The sequence below is a fragment of the Triturus cristatus genome, chromosome 11 (assembly GCF_964204655.1).
Source record: "Triturus cristatus chromosome 11, aTriCri1.1, whole genome shotgun sequence".
In the NCBI taxonomy this organism is placed as follows: domain Eukaryota; kingdom Metazoa; phylum Chordata; class Amphibia; order Caudata; family Salamandridae; genus Triturus; species Triturus cristatus.
In genome coordinates, this window is record NC_140594.1 from 390,048,209 (window position 1) to 390,067,087 (window position 18,879).

The 18,879-nt window shown below is 49.0% G+C and overlaps 1 protein-coding gene across 9 annotated transcripts in view; it reads right to left on the reverse strand.

The window, feature by feature from the left end:
- Window positions 1-2,261: 2,261 nt before the first annotated feature.
- The window catches only part of POLM (DNA polymerase mu), a 342,155-nt gene continuing 325,537 nt past the window's right edge, over window positions 2,262-18,879 (reverse strand). For 7 of the 9 annotated variants that reach the window (XM_085634911.1, XM_085634912.1, XM_085634919.1 and 4 more), the window contains 2 exons: window positions 3,186-3,269; window positions 2,262-3,036 (listed from right to left, as the gene is read on the reverse strand). In XM_085634911.1, the coding sequence (XP_085491037.1) occupies window positions 2,950-3,036; window positions 3,186-3,269 (171 nt within the window). In that variant the 3' untranslated portion in view covers window positions 2,262-2,949. The remainder of the gene's footprint in view (window positions 3,037-3,185; window positions 3,270-18,879) is intronic. The other 2 variants (XM_085634917.1, XM_085634916.1) reach the window with 1 other exon arrangement.

An 18,879-nucleotide genomic window follows, 5' to 3' on the forward strand; every position in this document is an offset into this window, starting at 1 on the left:
TGTGGCACCAATGTGTGCCAAATATACCAAGGTAACCCATCCACCTGAAAATGTAGACAAATCAGCTGTTAACTAAGTAGACTCTCCGAAAGTTCAGGTGCCCTTGTGACCCACTGCTGGTGCGGATGTATCCCTCTCACCAGTGGTAACCGAAGTATTGATTGAGTCATGGCTCGCTGGGATACAGATTGATCTTCTTGAGCTGTACCTTGTCCCACTGACAATAATAACTGGACTTCCAGTGTCAACCACTGATGAAATGCGCAAGAACCTGAGACACCTCCAGTGCCTGCCTGTGCCACTCTTGAAGTTATAGGTTGGGTTCTAGTTCACTTTTGAGTTGCGGGCAGTTGGGTTTTGGGGTTTCGGCTCCATTAAGCTATCCTGCTTCAGTCCATGGTTGTAGGAGTAATTGGAGCACTGCCCAGTGGTATAATAGCATAAGAGAAATATTTGAACCCAGGATTTGTCACAGTGACATTGGCACATCTGGCAAGTCCCTGATGGTTATCCTAGGACAGGATGATGAACAGCTGAAGGCTCTCACTGATTGAGATTATTGGTAAACATCATATTGCTTTTAACTTATTTCTGTAGTTTGCAGACAAAATGTCTAAGCAATAGCAAACTTTCCGAAACACAATCTTTGGGGTGCATACTATTAATCAGTGTCGTACCAGAGTTCCAAGCTTCCATCACTCCCTGGAGTAACCCATGACTGCTTGATTTAGCTAGCCTCAGAGAGTGTGCAGTACAAAGGAAGTCCTGGGTTATCCAGCTGGAGTGAACAGCACTCAAGGTCTACCATTGACCTTAACCCAGTAACCCTCGACTATCCTAGATAGTGACTCCAACTATGTGGTTGCACAAGTGGATACACCAAGTATAATATTGTACCTATCATGTAAACATAATGAGGCCTCACCACTGGCATACTGCAATATCTTAGTCAGTCTGTGGCCACGAGGACCTAGAGGAGCAGGAGGGTCAGACCCCCGACTTCTTGGACGTCTGCAAGGATAGCTCTACCTTCTCTTCACTTAAGTTCCACTAGGAGTCCTTTACACCTCGCACAACAGATCTGCAGAATTTGCTAGCGAAGATTAAGTAAACCTCTTATAGCCGTATTAGCATATTGAAATATTGCTTGGTACGGTCTGGAAAATGATTACATTCCCCTGAACATCTTGTCCATATAGGCCCTCACAAGCAGTCCTGAAATGCATACAGATGATTCATGAAATGCTGCGGATGTGCGTTATCATCTATTCTGGTAATGAGTAGGCACTGTACATTTATGGTTCCCAAGCCTGGTAGGAGAACCAGAATTTGTAATGTCTACTTGAATCATATCGCTATGGTTGAGGCCTTTCCCTTGTCCAGAACTGATGAAATCCTGGACAGATCAGGGTATTCTTAGTCCATCTCTACCATGGATCTCATAACTAGGGGCTGGCAGATAAATGACCATGAGAGATGAAGTTAATTTTAACGCTCTGTAGGAAAGCTCGGCCTCTCAGAGTACCAAGTGATGCCCTTTGGCATAATTAATACCACAGGGACGTTCCAGAGGATAACGAAGCATGCATCAGAGATTTTGCGGTCTTCAGTCCTGGCTGGAATTCTACCTTGAACACATCTAGACTCAGGGCTGACTGTAAATGCACAAAAGTGTCTGTTTGCCATTGTGATGTCACTTAGGTGGGCAATGGGACAGGTATAGCTACTATAGGCTACAGTTGAGGCTAATGGTTCATGCCTGGTGCCTGGGCACAGAAAAGGGATGGGAACATCCGGAGTAATGCCAGCTATTACATGGGGTTCATCCCTTGCTTTAGAAAGGCTTAAGCGCTCTGAAAGGACTGCTTGAAAAGAAGATGCCTGGAGAGATAGAGTAAAGCACAGTACTAGAACAGACATATGAACATCTGAAAAAAGCAAATGTTAAATTCCCATTAGACAAAGTCCTGTCCCAGGGAAAACCCTCATCATCCAGACAGATGTTTCAGATGTTCTGTCTCATCAGCCTTTGCCGAGACAGCCACAATTACCTGTGGTTGAGGAGCGTTGTTTGGTTGTAGACTATAAAGAGACTGTCTCCCATCCCGGCTTCCTCATCCATCACCCCATCTCCCCCTCCTCCTTCCCTCCACGTATCATTTTTCACCATTCCTTCTCTCATTTTCCCTGTAACTGCAGAAAGACCAATCGAAGAACTGGGTTCTAGACACAAGGGTGAAAATAACCACTATTGACAGACATAACCTTTGCGTTTGTACTTTATTTAACTTTTGTCAGCCTAGTGCCCTGGATTGTCAGCAACTGCTTTTAACAAAATTAGAGGTGACCCTGGCCTATTTCACCTAATAATAAAACTGCGGGGGTGGGGCACAGGTGTAGCTGAGGTGTACAATGAGCTGATACCAGACAAAAGTAAACTAAATGGGATGGTTGAAGTGTGATATCAGCAGATATCAGGCAATAGTAAAAAAATGGCAGATCTTAGGCGTCATAGCAGGTCAATATTATGGAACAGAAACACCATGGACAGTGGTGGTGTTGATACTGCATGTGGCAAGCCACTGAACACTGAATGCAGAGCTACTGTGCACTTTGAGCTGGCCAGAACATCACAATCCCAGGACATGCAATTATACTACAATGGTTCACATAGGGAGAGTGAACAATCCCTCACATCCTGATGAAATCAAACCACCCCAAGAGGGGGGACGAAAAGGTGGTTAATACTTCCACAGTCATTATCAGTCTCAATACACCCGTTTGCATGGAGGGATCTGAAGACGTCCATCAGCCTCATCCTGAGCAGTTTCAGAGGATCACTACACTCCTTGATAAAAAGTGAGGGATGGATCCCATAGCTACCATATCACGGCTTCTAATTTGAATGCCAGAAAGCTACTTTGCGCCTGGGTTCCTGCAGGCGTAGCACTATGCATTGCGTTCAGTTGGCGGTATATAGTCCAGACCTAAGTGCGCAAAAATGTCTTCCTCGCAGTGCGCTGGGAGCATCTTGTTCTGCAACAAGAGAAGAGAGACATAAGAAGTTACCAACAACATCCACGTCTACTGTACCTAAGACTCATCTCTCCAGGTTGGTCATACAGATGATAGGCTCAATTAGCTCACGTCACATGTCCCAATCATGCACCAACCTGGACCCCTACCTGTTTGGTGTCATAGAGGGCATGGCTGTTTAGTATCATCTTCCTTTCATGGACAGCGAAACGTCGCAGTTCTCGCTCAAACTGCTGTAACAAGAGGAAGTAAGAAGATCAAAAAGAACAATGGTGAGACAATAGTGAATGGAGGAAGTGGGTGAAAAAATAAAGGTCAGGAGGAGAGGAAGTAAGACAGAACATTTTTAATCCGAAGACTGTTTCATAACTCTACTAGTGTTAGTAGACACATTAAAAGGTAGTGGTATTTCTGGTGGATACATGATCTTCCTACACAATCTTCACTTTAGTAATATTCCAAAGGTATCAGACTGGGCCGGAAAGCCTTTCCTCAATGCAACAGCTCTCCGGCCCTAGCAGGTAGTGCCATGCTGCTCTCCAGCTGTGACTCTGTTTCCTAGACAGGACATCAGGGTTTTCAAAAGGCACCAATCTGTACATAAACGTTAGCTCCTAACACTATTGCCATGCCCCAGTGAGGCATGCAGAGAGGAACTGAGACAGCAGCAACAATAACAGCACATAACACATTTGCATATCTTGGGATTATATTATATACAGCGCTGATTCATCAGGGGTGGTGAAGCCGATCCTGTATACACAAGAAATGTCATTACCAAAGGCAAGTAATATTTACTGCTGATGGATAAATCTTCCTTCAGATTCCTCACCTTAAGAATGCATCCCCCAAAAATACAATCCACCCCCGAATCCCCCCAGGACGCAGGAATGAATGGTGCCACTTTGCCAGGGCTGTACTCCATCGAGTCTATGTAGTCACTCGGCCTTGTTGGTAGGATGAGTGGGAGGGAAGAAAGTCAGAAGAGTGATAGACTGTGCCATATGAAAGGCCGAAACCACCTTCTGCAAGAAAGATGGATGAGTATGCAGGACCAACTAGTGTGGGTAAAATCTTGAGAAGTACAGGCCTATACACAGTCTCTTCAAAATAAGAAGACAAACAGAACAACTGTGTATCGACTCAAAGATGGATGCCACCACAAAGTATAAATAAGATTCACATCAGACTGCGAAACAAGGAATGGAGTGGGAGGAAGTAAAGCAAAGCTTTCAGAAAAAGCGACACGACAGGTGACCTAAATAAAGATGGCTGATCCTGGTGACATTTTGAAAGCTAACCAGGCAGCTAGGTAACCCTTCACTGAAGCCACTGCCAGTTACACCTGTGTAAAAGACAGTGTAAAAATCAGGGCATCAGAAAGGCATGATTTAAATGGACCCAAACCTTCTGACTCACACACCAATGCACAAATTTGTTCCACCAACCCACAAAGATGAATTTCGCTGTGGTTTTTTTGGCGGTCAAGAAGAAATCTGAAACCTTTTCAAGGAGGCAAAACAACTCTTTCTCATTTCTCAATATCCACATGTACAACTTCAGTGTTGAGCAAGTTACTTACCTTTGGTAACGATATATCTGTAAGAGACATATATTAGTTATGGATTCCTCTCCTTAGAATTATCCCCAGGCGTCACACTAGATCTGGAGAATTTTTCTTCAGCAGTACCCCTGCGCGTCGGTAGGTGGCGTCAGTCGACTCCGCGTTCATTGTTGGCGTCGTGATTCCCAGAATGACATTGCAGTATCTACTTAGACGCTGCCCCCTGCGTGCTGACGTCAGTTCTTTACACAACATTCCACGCTAGAAGCACATAGCCATGCAGTATACTGACCACTGGTGCACAAAACTAGGGGCCCTGAAAGGGAGTCCCTCACCCTAGAAGTCAGTTCGCGGAACAGGGAGGATGGGTGGGGCAGTGAGAAATCCATAACTAATGTATGTCTCTTACAAATTTATCGTTACTGAAGATAAGTAACTTGTTCATCTGAAAGGGACTATTAGTTATGGATTCCTCACCTTAGAATAGATACCCCAGTAATACCAACCCCTTAGGTGGGTCTGCGAACCAAGTTCACACCAGAAAGTCCTGGAGAACTGAATGGCCAAAGAAACAGTCTCTCCGGACTGGGCTGTGCAGGCAGTAATGTTTGGTGAACGTGTGTAATGAAGCCCACGTGGCTGCCTGGCAGATGTCAGGAAGAGGAACTCCACGTCCCAAAGCAGTAGTGGCTGCCGTCGCCCTGGTGGAATGGGCAGGTAGCCCCACTGGAGGCTCCTTCTTTGCTAAGGAATGACAGATTTTGATGCAAAGAACGACCCATCGGGAGTTGGTCCGCTTTTGTACGGCCTGGCCTTTCTTGGCGCCCACATAGCCAACAAAGAGCTGGTCATCCACCCGGAATTACTTTGTGCGATCCAGATAGACAGAAAGCACACGATTTGGATCCAGACGGTGGAGCCTCTCTTCCTCTTTAGAAGATGCAGGGGCAGGAAGTAGGTGGGCAAAGTGATGGTCTGTCCTAGATGGAAAGCGGTAACCACTTTGGGAAGGAAAGAAGGCCTAGTGCGAAGGACAACTTTGTCCGGATGAACAGCCAGGAAAGGAGGTTTGGAAGAAAGAGCCTGAAGCTCACTCACCTTGCGAGCAGAGGTGATGGCAACTAAAAAGGCAGTTTTAAGAGTCAAAAGTCTGGGAGGACACTTATGCAGCGGTTCGAAAGGAGCGCACGTAAGGTAGGTCAGGACCAGGATCAAGTCCCACTGGGGCATTACGAAAGGATTTGGAGGAAACAAGTGAGTAATGCCCTTAAGGAAGCGATTTACTATAGGGAACTTGAAAAGAAAAGGCTGATCAGGAAGCCGAAGAAAGGCCGGAATGGCTCAAAGATAGCCTTTTAAAGTGCCCAGAACAGAGCCCTGCTGGGCCGAAGAAAGAATGAAGAGGAGAACCTATGAAAGGGGTGCAGAGAGGGGATCCACAGCCTTTGCTGTGCACCATGCCACAAATGTGTTCCATCTACAGGAGTATACCGTTTTGGTGGAGGAACGCCTGACTGCCAAGATAATGTTACAGACTTCGAGAGGAAGGTCGAAGGCTGTCAACTGTCGCCGCTCAATCTCCACGCAAGGAGGTGGAAGATGGACAGGTTCGGGTGGAGCACTGTTCCCTGGTGCTTTGACAGAAGATCCTCCTGAAGGGGCAGTCTGATCGGAGGATTGAAGGCCATGTGCAGAGGCTCGGGATAACAGACTCTTCGTGCCCAGTCCGGAGCCACAAGAATTACTTGGGCCCGGTCGCGCTTGATCTTCTTCAGCACTCTGGGCAGAAGTGGTAGAGGCGGAAAGGCGTATAGAAGACCGCAACACAACTTGTGGTAAAAAGTGTTGCCTAGCGAGTGACGCCTTGGAAATTCCAACGCGCAGAACTGCTGACATTGTACGTTCTCTTTGGTGGTGAAGAGATCTAACCAAGGCTCTCCCCACCGCTGAAAGAGACCTTGCACCACCTCAGAGTGAAGACGCCATTCGTGATCCATCATGCACCGGCGGCTGAGTTCGTCTGCCCTAGCGTTCAGAGAACCTGCTAGGTGTTGAACCACCAGGGACATGCCCTGATGTTCCAGCCACTTCCAGAGACAAAGTGCCTCCTGACATAGGGTCCACGACCCCACCCCCCCTGTTTGTTGCAGTACCACATGGCGGTGGTGTTGTCCATGAACACCTGCACTACTCTTCCTTTGACAGAAGGAAGGAATTCCTTCAGTGCAAGACGGATTGCCCAAAGCCCCAGAAGGTTGATGTGGAGCCCGGACTCCATCGGAGATCAGAGGTCTCTGATCTCCGCCTCCCCCATGTGGCAGCCCCACCCCCGAAGTGATGCATCCGTCACTACTGAGAACTCTGGTTGGGGAAGGGAGAGGGATCTGCTGTTGACCCAATCCTGATTCGTTAGCCACCACTGCAATTTGTGTGCAGTGCCCTCGAGATCTGGACGCAATCAGAAAGATTTCCCATATGCTGTGCGCACTGGAACTTCAGGTCTTACTGCAGAGCCCGCATATGCTACCTGGCATAGTCCACCAGCAGGAGGCAGGAGGCCATGAGGACCAGTAGCCTCAGGGTCAGTCTGATCGATACCCGGGATTGAGGCTGAAAGATCTGAATCATAGCCTTAATATTCCGGACTCGCTACTCGGGAGGATAAGCCCGAAACTGCCTAGAACCTCTCCAATGAAAAGGAGCTTCTGAGAGGAAATCAGGTGTGACTTTGGCACATTGATGGTGAACCCCAGTGAATGCAGGAGATCAGCCGTAGTCTGGAGGTGGGAGACGACAGCCAGGGGTGAGTCTGCCTTCAACAGCCATTTGTTGAGATAGGGGAAGACTGGAACCCCTGATCTGCGCAGATGAGCTGCGACCACCGCCATAACCTTCATGAACACCCGAGGGGCGCTGGTTAGGCCAAAGGGGAGCACAGTAAACTGAAAGTACTCATGGCCTACCGTGAACCGTAGGTAACGCCGGTGGACCGGCAGGACGGGGATGTGAAAATAAGCATCCTGCAAGTCCAGCACTACTATTCAGTCTCTAGGGTCAAAGGCAGACAGGATCTGAGCCAGTGTCAACATTCTGAACTTCTCCTTCCGGAGGAAGCGGTTGACGTTCCTGAGATCCAAGATAGGACGCAGGCCCTTGTCCTTCTTGGGTACCAGAAAGTAGTGGGAATAACAACCACAACCTACTTCTGGGGCAGGAACTTGTTTGATGGCTCCCTTGGGCAAGGGAGCCATAACTTCCTGTTGGAGAAGGGCCAAGTGATCCTCCGACATGCGATGGAATTGAGATGGCATGGATGGAGGGGTAGTCTCGAAGGGGAGGAAGTAGCCCCTTCGGACTATATGCAAAGCCCACCTGTTCGACGTGATGAGCCAGTGGGGGAGGTGATGGCGAATTCTGCCTCCCACTGGCGAATGGTGGCCCTGAAAGGTCGGACTAGGAGGGCTTGGAGGCTGCTGCAGAGGGGGCGCTGGTGAACTGGCCGGCCTGCTAACCCCCAAGACCCACAACGGTGGGTCCCACGTCTCTGGCCGTGCAGAGGCTGGACAGCTTGCGCAGGCCTGTGGCGCTGGACAGAACATGGCGGGGCACCCCTTCTGTAGCAGACTGCGCGGGGCGAGAGGTAGAAGTGAGGCCCAAGGACTTGGCCATAGCCCTGGAGTCCTTAAAGCGCTCAAGCGCGTTGTCTGCTTTGTTGCCAAACAAGCGACGGCCATCAAAGGGCATGTCCAAAAGTGTAGCTTGGACTTCACCCGAAAAGCCAGTGGACCTCAACTAGGCGTAGCATAACGTAGGGCTACCAACGTTGAAATTGTCCTGCCCAGGATGTCGGCGGTGTCCAGCCCACTTCCGATGGCGAACTTCGCTGCGTCTCTCCCTTCGGCAACTGCACAAGAGAGCATGGCCCGGGCCTACTCCGGGCACTGTGGAAGCACCTGCGTGACTGTGTGCCACACAGAATGGGAGTAACGGCCCAAGAGACATGCGGTGTTCACCGACCGCAGTCCTAAGCTAGAGGAAGAAAACATCTTCCCAAGATGGTCCAGCTTCTTGGATTCCCTATCAGGTGGTGCGGTAGGAAATGCGCCCTTGGAAGTCGAAGCTTGGACCACCAAGCTCACGGGGTGGGGTGCTGGGAGAGGAAAATAGGGTTGCCTGGGGTCAGGCGGTGGCGTTGGGAAATCATCCTATCCACAGGAGCCCCCCTGTGTTGGGATTGGACCAAGTGCCCAAGAGGATGTCAGTGAGGACCTCATTGAACGGCAGCAGGGGCTCCGAAGAGGCCGTTGCCAGTTGAAGCACCTCGGTCAGGAGGTTAGTCCAGACCGCCAACATAGGAAGTTCAAGGTTTAAGGCCTCTGCTGCCCTACGCAACACCACTGCGTATGATGCACCCTCCTCCATAGCCACGGTAGGGGGACATAGCATGCCAAGGTCTGGGGAGTTGTCCAGACCACTGGCCTCACCCAACTCCTCTCTCCAGTCTGGTTCCTCTAACTGGTCTGCCAGAGGGTCCACAGACCCCTCCCAGTCCTCCTCACCCTTCTCTGGTAGCCACTCAGGCCGATAGGGAACACCAGGGGAAAACAGGGGTACAAAAGTACCGATCCACGCTGGTACTGACGTCGGTCGACGCCAGTCTGGCACCGTGTCCACATTGAGGGGGAGGATGGGTTTGACGTCAGTTGGGGACACAACCAGCGTCGGAGGCAGGGGTGTCGACAATAGATTAGGCACCAGAGGAGGTGTAGTGAGGTCAACCGGCGCCAATCCGGATCCAGGCCTGGATCCCTGGGGGCCCTGCGGTGCCGGAGCCAAAGGCATCGAAGGCCTAGAACCCCCAGCCAAGTCCGCGGGGCCCGAAGGTGCACCAGTGGAGTCGGGCTGCCCATAGATGGAATGTACGGCTTCGTAAAAGCTACGAAGTTGGGCAGGCGTCACTCCGGGTCCCAGAAAGGGAGGGAGGCTCAGAGCCGACCCAACAGGCTCCCCGGGCGGAGCCGGGCAACTACCATCCGCAACCCGCGTCTCGTCAGCCGACGGATGGGGAGAACGTAAAGAGCAACGGTGCTTCTTCGCCTTCTTTTTGTGCTTCGACTTACCCAAAAGAAGAATGACTTCGACGAGGAGTGGTGGTGATGGCTCCACGACCTCCCGCGGCATGGAGCCGACTGCTGGGCCTCCAGAAGCTTTTGGGACTGCTCCCGCAAAGACTTCGGGCCATGGCCCGGCAGTCAGAGCACGACTTCGGGTCGCGGTCGTGGTCCAGACACCATAGGCACACAAGCTGGGGGTCCGTTACCGTCATCAGCTTGTGGCAGGAGCCACAAAGCTTGAAGCTGGTCCGACGAGATGACATCCCTGTGCACCAGGAGTCGCGATAACTTAAAAAGAAGTTGACGAAAAGTCGCAAAGAGAGTCAAAAAGTAACACGAGGTACCACTCTCTCCGGATCTGCGCTGGCTGGCGCGGAAAAAGAAAGAACTGATGTCAGCGCGCAGGGGCGGCGTCTAAGTAAATATCACAACGTCATTCCGGCGATCACAACAGCAACAACGAATGCGGAGTCGACCGGCGCCACCTACCGTCACACAGGTGTACTGCTGAAGGAAAATTCTCCCGATCCAGTCTGACTCCTGGGGTTAATTCTAAGGTGAGGAATCCATAACTAATAGTCTCTTTCAGACAGGGGTGGATAACGGGACAATCCTGAAGTGACAGACATTCCACCATGCACAGGAGAGGAAAAGGAGGGCAAACACAAAGTGCCAACACATCGGCGTGAACCCTAAACCTCCTGTGCCTTCCGTACGACTTTCCACAGAAGCAGAATCTGTAGATCTCCATAGAGCAGTCCCTGGAACAAGCTAAAGCTGAAGGCACCCCCCAGAGGAGTATTCAGTGGAAAGTGTATGACACAAAACTGGGGATACTTCCTGTTCTAGGCTCTGACATAGAAACCCATGGATGGAAGACCCAATTTGGAAAAGATCGTCTCTATCACTTTAAGGTGCAGTTCCCATTTATGATCCTTCAATGAGAAGTGACTGAGAGCATCCACTCTTATATTGGGGGAGCCTGACAAATGGGCCGCTACGAGGAAAATTACCTGCAGCTGAGCGTACTAAGGGGAATTGTCTTCCAACATAGGGTGCATAGCACCACACCACTCTGCATATTGATGAAATGGATGGTGGTGGTGTTGTCCCACATACCCAGGATGGTGCTACCAGAGATGGAATAGAGAAAGATCTTCATGGCAAGATGAACCACCCACAGCTCTAGCACAATGAGGTGCAAATGCTGCTCTAATGCGGACCAAAGCCCCACAGTGCGATTCCTCTCCGATTGCCTCAGCCCAGCGGGTAGGCATTCGTGACCACGGTACGCTGTGTTTATGGAGGGATGAATAGATGGCCTACCTTGAGATTGGAGAGATCCATCCATTAGTGCAGGTCCAAGTGGACCGACTGTAATATCTGCAGCTAAGCTGAAAGAGTCTCTTTATGTTTGGGTCACTGTCGTTGCAAGTACCACCGAAGGGTCATCATGCCCATTTGGCATGGGAAGCAACAGGACATACAAGTGCATGAGACTAAGCAGATGTAATACCAGAAGGACCAGGAGATGCGATTCAGAAACCTCAGAATTATCTCCCTAATACCCATGATCCTCTGAAAAGGAGGCAAGGCCTTCATGCAGGTTGTGTAAAACATATAAAGGTTAACCTCTGCAATAAAGGGAGTTAGACTTTTGGGCATTGATGATAAAACCGAAGTCAGGAGAGAAGAGTCATTTTGTCCCAAAGATGATCCTCGATTTGCACTGTTGACTCCACCTTCACCAACCAGTCTTCCAAGTATGTAAATACGTTGACTGACCATCTGAGTGATGCCTTTTTTAAGAAAAAAGGGGGGAGATAAGAGGGTGAATCCCGGATGGGCCTGTCCTCTTAGTAATGTATATCAACAAAACAAGAGAGCCTGGCCGTGAATTGTGTATGTTAACACTCCACAAAGTAAAGTGAGAAAACACTAGGTTTTATTGTATAAACCTCATCCACCAGGGTTACTCCTTGGTGGCATGCTTCAACATTGGGTTCTTCCTCTTCTGTGGCAGAGCGAGGCATGCTGCAACCTGCAAAATACGCAGGAGCATTAGGTGGTATTCGCTAATGATGGGAAAATAAGAGTGGAAGAGTCTTTTTACAAAGAAGGTTAAAATACCTGCCTGGTAGGTAAGTCAATACTTTTAATCTATCCTCCCGGGCAGATTTGGTTAAAACAAGGGGAAGAATTAGGAAGTATGGGTTATTATGTGTCTACCTTTCTTGTGGTCTACATGTTTCAAGCAAAACCCCATGGCTTTTCATCAAGACCAAGGAAACTAACTCCCTGATACCACTCCTTTAAACATACTGACAACATGGGACTGCACACACACAGCATGCTAGTAATAAATGGGTTACAGCACCTACTTGTTGTCACTGCATAATAACAAATATAAGGCAAAACTTATAACTCACGGGTCATCCTCCGATGGCTAGGAGAGCCTGTAGTCACACTTATTCCAAGGCGTCCCCCAAACCTAGCAGGCATGTGGCATTGTCACTACAAAGAGTGAGACTGACAGACACAAAAACCTGCTCGACCATGGTTTACAGTGTTCCGGATCCTCCCTATCAGGAGGGGCCGTAGGAAAGGCAATGGAATTTAGTTTGGAGGTCAAAGTCTGGACAACCCAACTCTCTGGCAACAGGTGTGATTACAAATTTTGGGTCACCTGGCACTTGAGGGTCCTGGCAATTTGTTTGTTTGCTGGGTCAGAAACAGCTTTTCCCATTCAAATACCTAATAACAAGACACTAATGGATAGTCCCATCAACGAGTCAATAATGGAAAGGTTCAATTAGTACCTCATTAATTGGGAGCAAAAGCTCTCCAAATTAAAAAGTAGTTAGCAACATTTTCGTCAAAATGTAAAGCTTTGGTCAGGCACAGTCACTTCCAGGGTGTCTTCAGCTTTGTGCACCACTGTGGTAGAGGAAGATGTTGAGGATCAAGTGCGATAAGGGGTATCCCCTTCTGAAGCGGTATCTAAGCTGTTGGTAATTTGTAAGTTAAGATAAAGGCCAGCATTAGAAAAAGGCAGACTGTCAGCCTCAGAATCATCACCTTCTGTGCAAGGAAAATCCTCACCATGCAAGGTTATGAACAAATAAATCCTACATCAAGGACCTTAGGAAGAGACTGGTCATCTAGGCAGCTTCTGAACTTCTTTTTTGCCACCCAGATAATGCCAGAAGACCACAAAGGTGCATCAGTAAAGACTACGAACGAGCACCGGTAATGACCCTGAGCACGGCGCAAGATCGAATTGAAGGGCGATGTCATGCACTCCACTTGATGGGCAGGGATGGCGCAGCGAAAACCTCTCTCTAGATGCCAAAGCCACTATCTCTGGAGGTCAATACCATCAAAGTCAAAGGCCTCTCATGTTTCCTTTTGATTGCCCAATGAAAGAATAAAACTTCCAGTGGCCACGGTGCCATCCTGCACTTAATATACTAGTGACCATTGTTGAGTATGTCTATAAGAGAATCCCAGTTAGAAGGAAAAAACACAGGGGGAAGAAAGCTTCCTTGGAAATCTTGGTGATTCTTGATTAAAGATGGTGGGAGATACAACGGTTGATAAACAGGGCAGCAAACCCTGAGCCAGGCACAAGGGTTTCAGAATTAGAGAATCCAGCTTCATAGAAAAATTGCAAAAATCAGGTACAAAAAGGCTTCAAAGTGGGCAATGACCAAGGCAAAAAACATAAGGGAACTAATGCAATCCGACACATCATTCTGAAGGTAAAGCCTCCTTCTATATGGTCAGGCAGGACATTACATCATGGGAAGAGAGGCTGGCAACAACTTGGTTTGGGAATTTTAGACAACACACACTGGGATGATGACCATCTTATAAAGGCATAGATTTAAAGATAACCAAGCCTTCTTCTTGGGGAGAATGGCATCTTTTAAGCATAACAAGAAGAACCTACAGTTTGAAATCCCTCCCCCTATCCTACACCATGTCCACAGCCATCCCACATCAATGCTCCACACTCCAGATCAGCCCTAGACAGTCCGCACAGATGTAGACACTGACGGAGTGCCGTTTTGTTTTCCAAGTGTATTTCTGTTCTTTTCATTTTGTGGTGACCTTACCCTTTGCTGAATACTTTCTCCCGCGCAGCCGATCCAGGCGCTGCTGCGGGTCGCTGAAGGATTGCCGCCATTCCGGGGAAAGCCCTGAGGACAGCCCACGCCCAAAGCCGTTAGGCCACGCCCCCTTTTATTATTTTAACCGCGCCTCCCTCATCACGTAATCAGATGGTAATTGACTCCTGAGGCGGAAGCCGGGAGTGCTGTTTTGTTTTACAAGTGTATTTCTGTTCTTTTCATTTTGTGGTGACCTTACCCTTTGCTGAATACTTTCTCCCGCGCAGCCGATCCAGGCGCTGCTGCGGGTCGCTGAAGGATTGCCGCCATTCCGGGGAAAGCCCTGAGGACAGCCCACGCCCATTGCTGTTAGGCCACGCCCATTCCTTTCCTTTCTTAATTGATGTGTCTCTCCCGGCCGCGCAGCGGACACGCGCAGTGGGCGCGGCAAAGGCAAGCCCGTGTGCGCCCGTCCGCACTAGGCCGGGTCCCGGGGCCCCCCACCCTGATTGTCTCTTCACCTGAGCAGCTCCTGGCATACCATGATGACTGTCCTATCAGTCCTTCAACTCTGGCCCGGATTAATTCCCTTGAAATCGCCCAACCTGATCGTGCTAGTTTCTCATGCCCGTACCCTAGCTCTCGCAATGAGGCGTCACGTCCTGCCCCTCCTCTTTCTCGTCCTATGCACCCTGATAGCCTCCCTCCTACGACCTCAGTCTCTCTTCTTAATACCCGGTCCGCGGTCAAGCATCAATTAGAACTCTTTGACCTCCTTGATACCTCCAAACCTGACATCCTGTTCCTCACGGAAACCTGGTACACTGCCGCTTCCCTTCCAGATATCCTTACTTCCCTCCCGAATCCCTACTACATCCTCCGCGCCGACTGCCCTGAGGGGAAGTCTGGCAGCGGAGTGGCAATGATAGTACGCTCTAATCTCCAATTCCAGCTCCTTTCCCACCATCCCATTCCCTCTATCGATTTACTGGTTGCACGTTTACGAACCTTGCCATCCCACTCACTTTTGTACTCCTTTACCGCCCCCCTCAACCTATGCCTCACTTCATTCCAGCCCTACAGGACTTGCTGGCTACTTTGGTGGTCAACAACTCCACGGTCCTTCTATTGGGTGACTTTAACTTCTGGCCGTGTGACCCTCGCGAAGACACCATGTCTAAAGATTTCTCTGACACCCTTCATTGCCTTAACTTTACCTCTCACATTTCTTCCCCTACCCATGTACAGGGGCACACCCTTGACCAAGTTTGGTCTACTAATCTGCCAATCTTTTCGCCTACAACATCCCCTTGTGTCTGGTCCGACCACTTCCTGATTACTTTTTCTATTCCTCTGGGGGAGATTAACACCTCTCCTCTCCCCAAAAATATCTATGCTCACAACTGGAATAGGGTGGATCTGACCGCCTTAGGCCAGTCCTTAGCCTCCTCCGTCCCTACCTTGACAGACTTGCCTCTCAATCGCCAGGTAGCTACTATCAATAACTGGCTCTCTGAGGCTTGCAACTATGTTGCGCCTCTTAGACGAGTCAGAACGCGCCGCTTTCACGATGCCAACAGATGGTTTTCTAATGCCTTAAAAAAAACAGAAGTTGGCACTTCGGCAGGCTGAGCGCCAGTGGCGTCGCAGATACTGCCCTGACCTTAAGACTCCTTACTTGACTCTACTTAGGGCCTATAAAAAAGCTATACTTACCGCCAAGCTTGAACACTTTTCCCAGAAAATCCATCAGGCAGCTAATAGACGCAAGGAGATATTCGCTTGCTGCCTCCGATAGAGTTGCATCTAGACCTATTCCTTCCCAACTTCTTTGCAACTCTCTCAATGACTTTTTTATTGCAAAGATCGCCACTATAAAGCAGAACATCCCCAAGGCTCCTCCTCTGTTCTCTTGCCCTCCTCTACCCCGCCCCCTTCCTCTCTTGACCAATTTCCCCTGATTTCAGAAGAACCCTTCTGTACTCTCCTGGGAAAAGTTAAAACTGGCTCTCCCGCTGACGTCTGCCCGGCACACATCCTTAGGGAGATCTTCTCCCACTGCCCTACTCCCCCTATTACCCTGCTTAACACCTCTATCACCTCAGGAATTGTACCTGATGTTTTCAAAGCAGCCTCGTTAATTCCTATTATAAAAAAAACTGGTGCCGATCCCACTGTCCCCTCAAATTTTAGACCCATTACGCTCCTTCCTCTCCTGGGCAAAATCCTGGAGAGCCATATCACCTCCTCACTCTCCACCTACATCGAGGCCCATCACCTCCTGGCGGACCATCAGGCCGGTTTCCGGCCTGCACATTCCACGGAATCTGTTGTCCTTTCAGTGATTGATGAGCTCAGACGCAGTGCCGACACCAATTCCCCCCCAGGCCTTAGTTCTTCTCGATCTTTCCGCCGCCTTTGACACGGTCGACCACTCCATCCTTCTCGACCGTGTCAGGCGCACCGGCCTACGGGGGTCGGCCTTGACCTGGCTTACCTCTTCCTTAGCAGGCCGGACCCAGGCTGTTCGTTTGGAAGGCTTTCTTGCACCTACCCGCTCTGTTCCCTGCGGGGTACCCCAAGGTTCTTCCCTTTCCCCCCCCCTTATTTAACCTTTACATACACCCCCTCATTGCTGCTCTACAGGATATGGAGGTCATGGCGTTTAATTACGCTGATGACCTCAAGCTCATCTTCAACCTTTCTTCCTCTCCTAACTCAGTCTCCAGGGTCCACACCACTCTTACTTTCATTTACAACTGGATGAACCTCAATCAATTAAAATTGAATCCCGATAAGACGGAGCTGGTTCTCATTGGTGGTCCCTCCAATCCTTGGTCCCCTGCCTTCTGGCCCCCCATCTTTGGCTCCCCCCGTTTCCCTCTACCTCCGTTAAAACTCTGGGCATTAAACTCAGCCAGGACCTCTCTCTGCGTCCCCAGATAAGCTCGGCAGTCTCCTCTTGTTTTCTGGCCTTAAGAACTATCCGGAAAGTCTTGCGTTACTTTACGGTCGAAGCCCTTAAACTCATCATCCTGGCAATGATCCTATCCCGCCTAGATTATGGGAATGCCCTGTATGTGGGCATCCCTGCCTACGAGTGCCGTCGCCTGCAGCTTATCCAAAATCAAGCGGCTCGCCTCATCTACAGGCTCCCCAAATCTAGTCATACCACCCCTTTGCTTAAGACTCTCCACTGGCTCCCCATTAGGGAGCGCTCGTTTTTCAAGATGGGCTGCCTGACCTTTATGTCTCTGGCTGGCACTGCCCCTGCATTCATTAGATCTAAGATCAACGCATATGTTCCTGCTAGAAATCTTCGCTCCTCCACCCAATTTCTTCTCCTTGTCCCCCGATTCCGTAAGAAGAAATCAGGTGGCTCTAGGTTTTCGACACTTGCCCCCCACTTTTGGAACACACTCCCTCTGGCCATCAGGTCTATTTCCTCCTGTTTGGACTTTCGGGTAGCTCTGAAAACCCCTCTTTTCTCTTCTGCCTATCCCTCTTAATCCCTCTCCCCCTTCTTTCCTCAGTTTTTCAGTTCCCTTCTGCAGCGCCAAGAAACCGCTTGGTATTAGAGCGCTTTACAAAACCCTTTCAACTTCAACTTTCAACTACAGCCGCATGGGAAAGGATGCCATGTCTTGCGCTGAGTAAGAGCAACAGAGAAAGGCTGCTTCCCTCATGAATTCAGAGGCCCGCAAACACTCTCCCGTGCAGACCTAACACCATCAAAGCCCGGGGAAAGTCCTCAAACAGCACAGGGAGCAGGAAATTCAGGCAGGATCTTCTGCAGCTTCGGAATCAGGTCTGAGGACAAGGAAGAGCTTGGTGTCAGGGACAGTATCCCCGACAAAGGAGAGAATTTATTCCTTCCAGGTGTGCTTTTATTTTTTTTTGTTGGAAGAGCTTTTGGAAGATCGTTCCGTCTCAGCAGTGTAGGAGAAATGGTACAAGTTAGCCTCTCCTTGCAAGCCATGGCATTCTGCTCCCTGATGGTCTTTGAATGCATCAGGGAGAAAAAATTGCAGGCCGCAGCATCATGGTCGGATCCAAGACATCACATGCAGATGTCCTGTTGATCCGATAAAGACATTAGCATGCACTATTTGCGACAAGGCTTTAACTCCAAAACCTTTGGACGAGACATCTGACCAATTTGCTGTCAAAGGTGAGGAAAATGTCAAAAGTGAAGCATCGAGAGACAGCTTCACACAGCATCGAATTGGTGCAGAAAATACGAAACTGAAGTCCGACACGGGTTTGTACCTTTTATACTACAGTAACGTTATTTCTGATGGCCAGCAACATGGCTGAAATGGCATGGAGCCACCTGGCAGAACATGAGAGCTATTGATGGGGAACAGCTTTTCTGGGTCCGTCTGATGCCTCGCAAATATTCTTAAATGGAGCAATATTCATGAATATGTATCCAGTAATTCGAACCCCCACATCCAAAGACCAACACTATCAGATTCAAAACAGGCAGGGGCGTGAGCAGCTCAGAGAGTAAACTTATTAAAAACAAAAACCACATGTAGAAAGATAATAAACAAAGAGAGACAGGAAAACTGAAGGGACAAGAAACAACATCAAAGAGCAGAGGCGGATCAAAGGAAACATTTCAGATCAAGACAGTCGACCACTAAAACAACACCAGTTTGGCATTACTTAACCATAATTTGTTCCCTGAAGAACTAGTATCGAAATTGGGGCTAACAATAACCCCAAAATATGAATTTATTTTTCTGCCACCAAACAAATGTTCTTATTTCTGTTTTGTAGGAATTAAACTTTGACAGGATACTTGCTTCATTTGCCATCCAAAAGGGATTTGTCAATGACAATCATTTACTAAGAGGAATTTCAGCCATATTTTAAATGAGCAAATTCCCCTTAAAATCATGTTTATTTTTCTTCTTCAGTGATTCTGCACACATTTTTGGTTGTAGAATCACCCATTACGACTACAATATTAGTGTCCTGCCTGCCTACTTCCAAGTCGTTCTTTCTATTTCTCTTTGCCACTTTGGCCTGTCTCCCCGAATCTAGA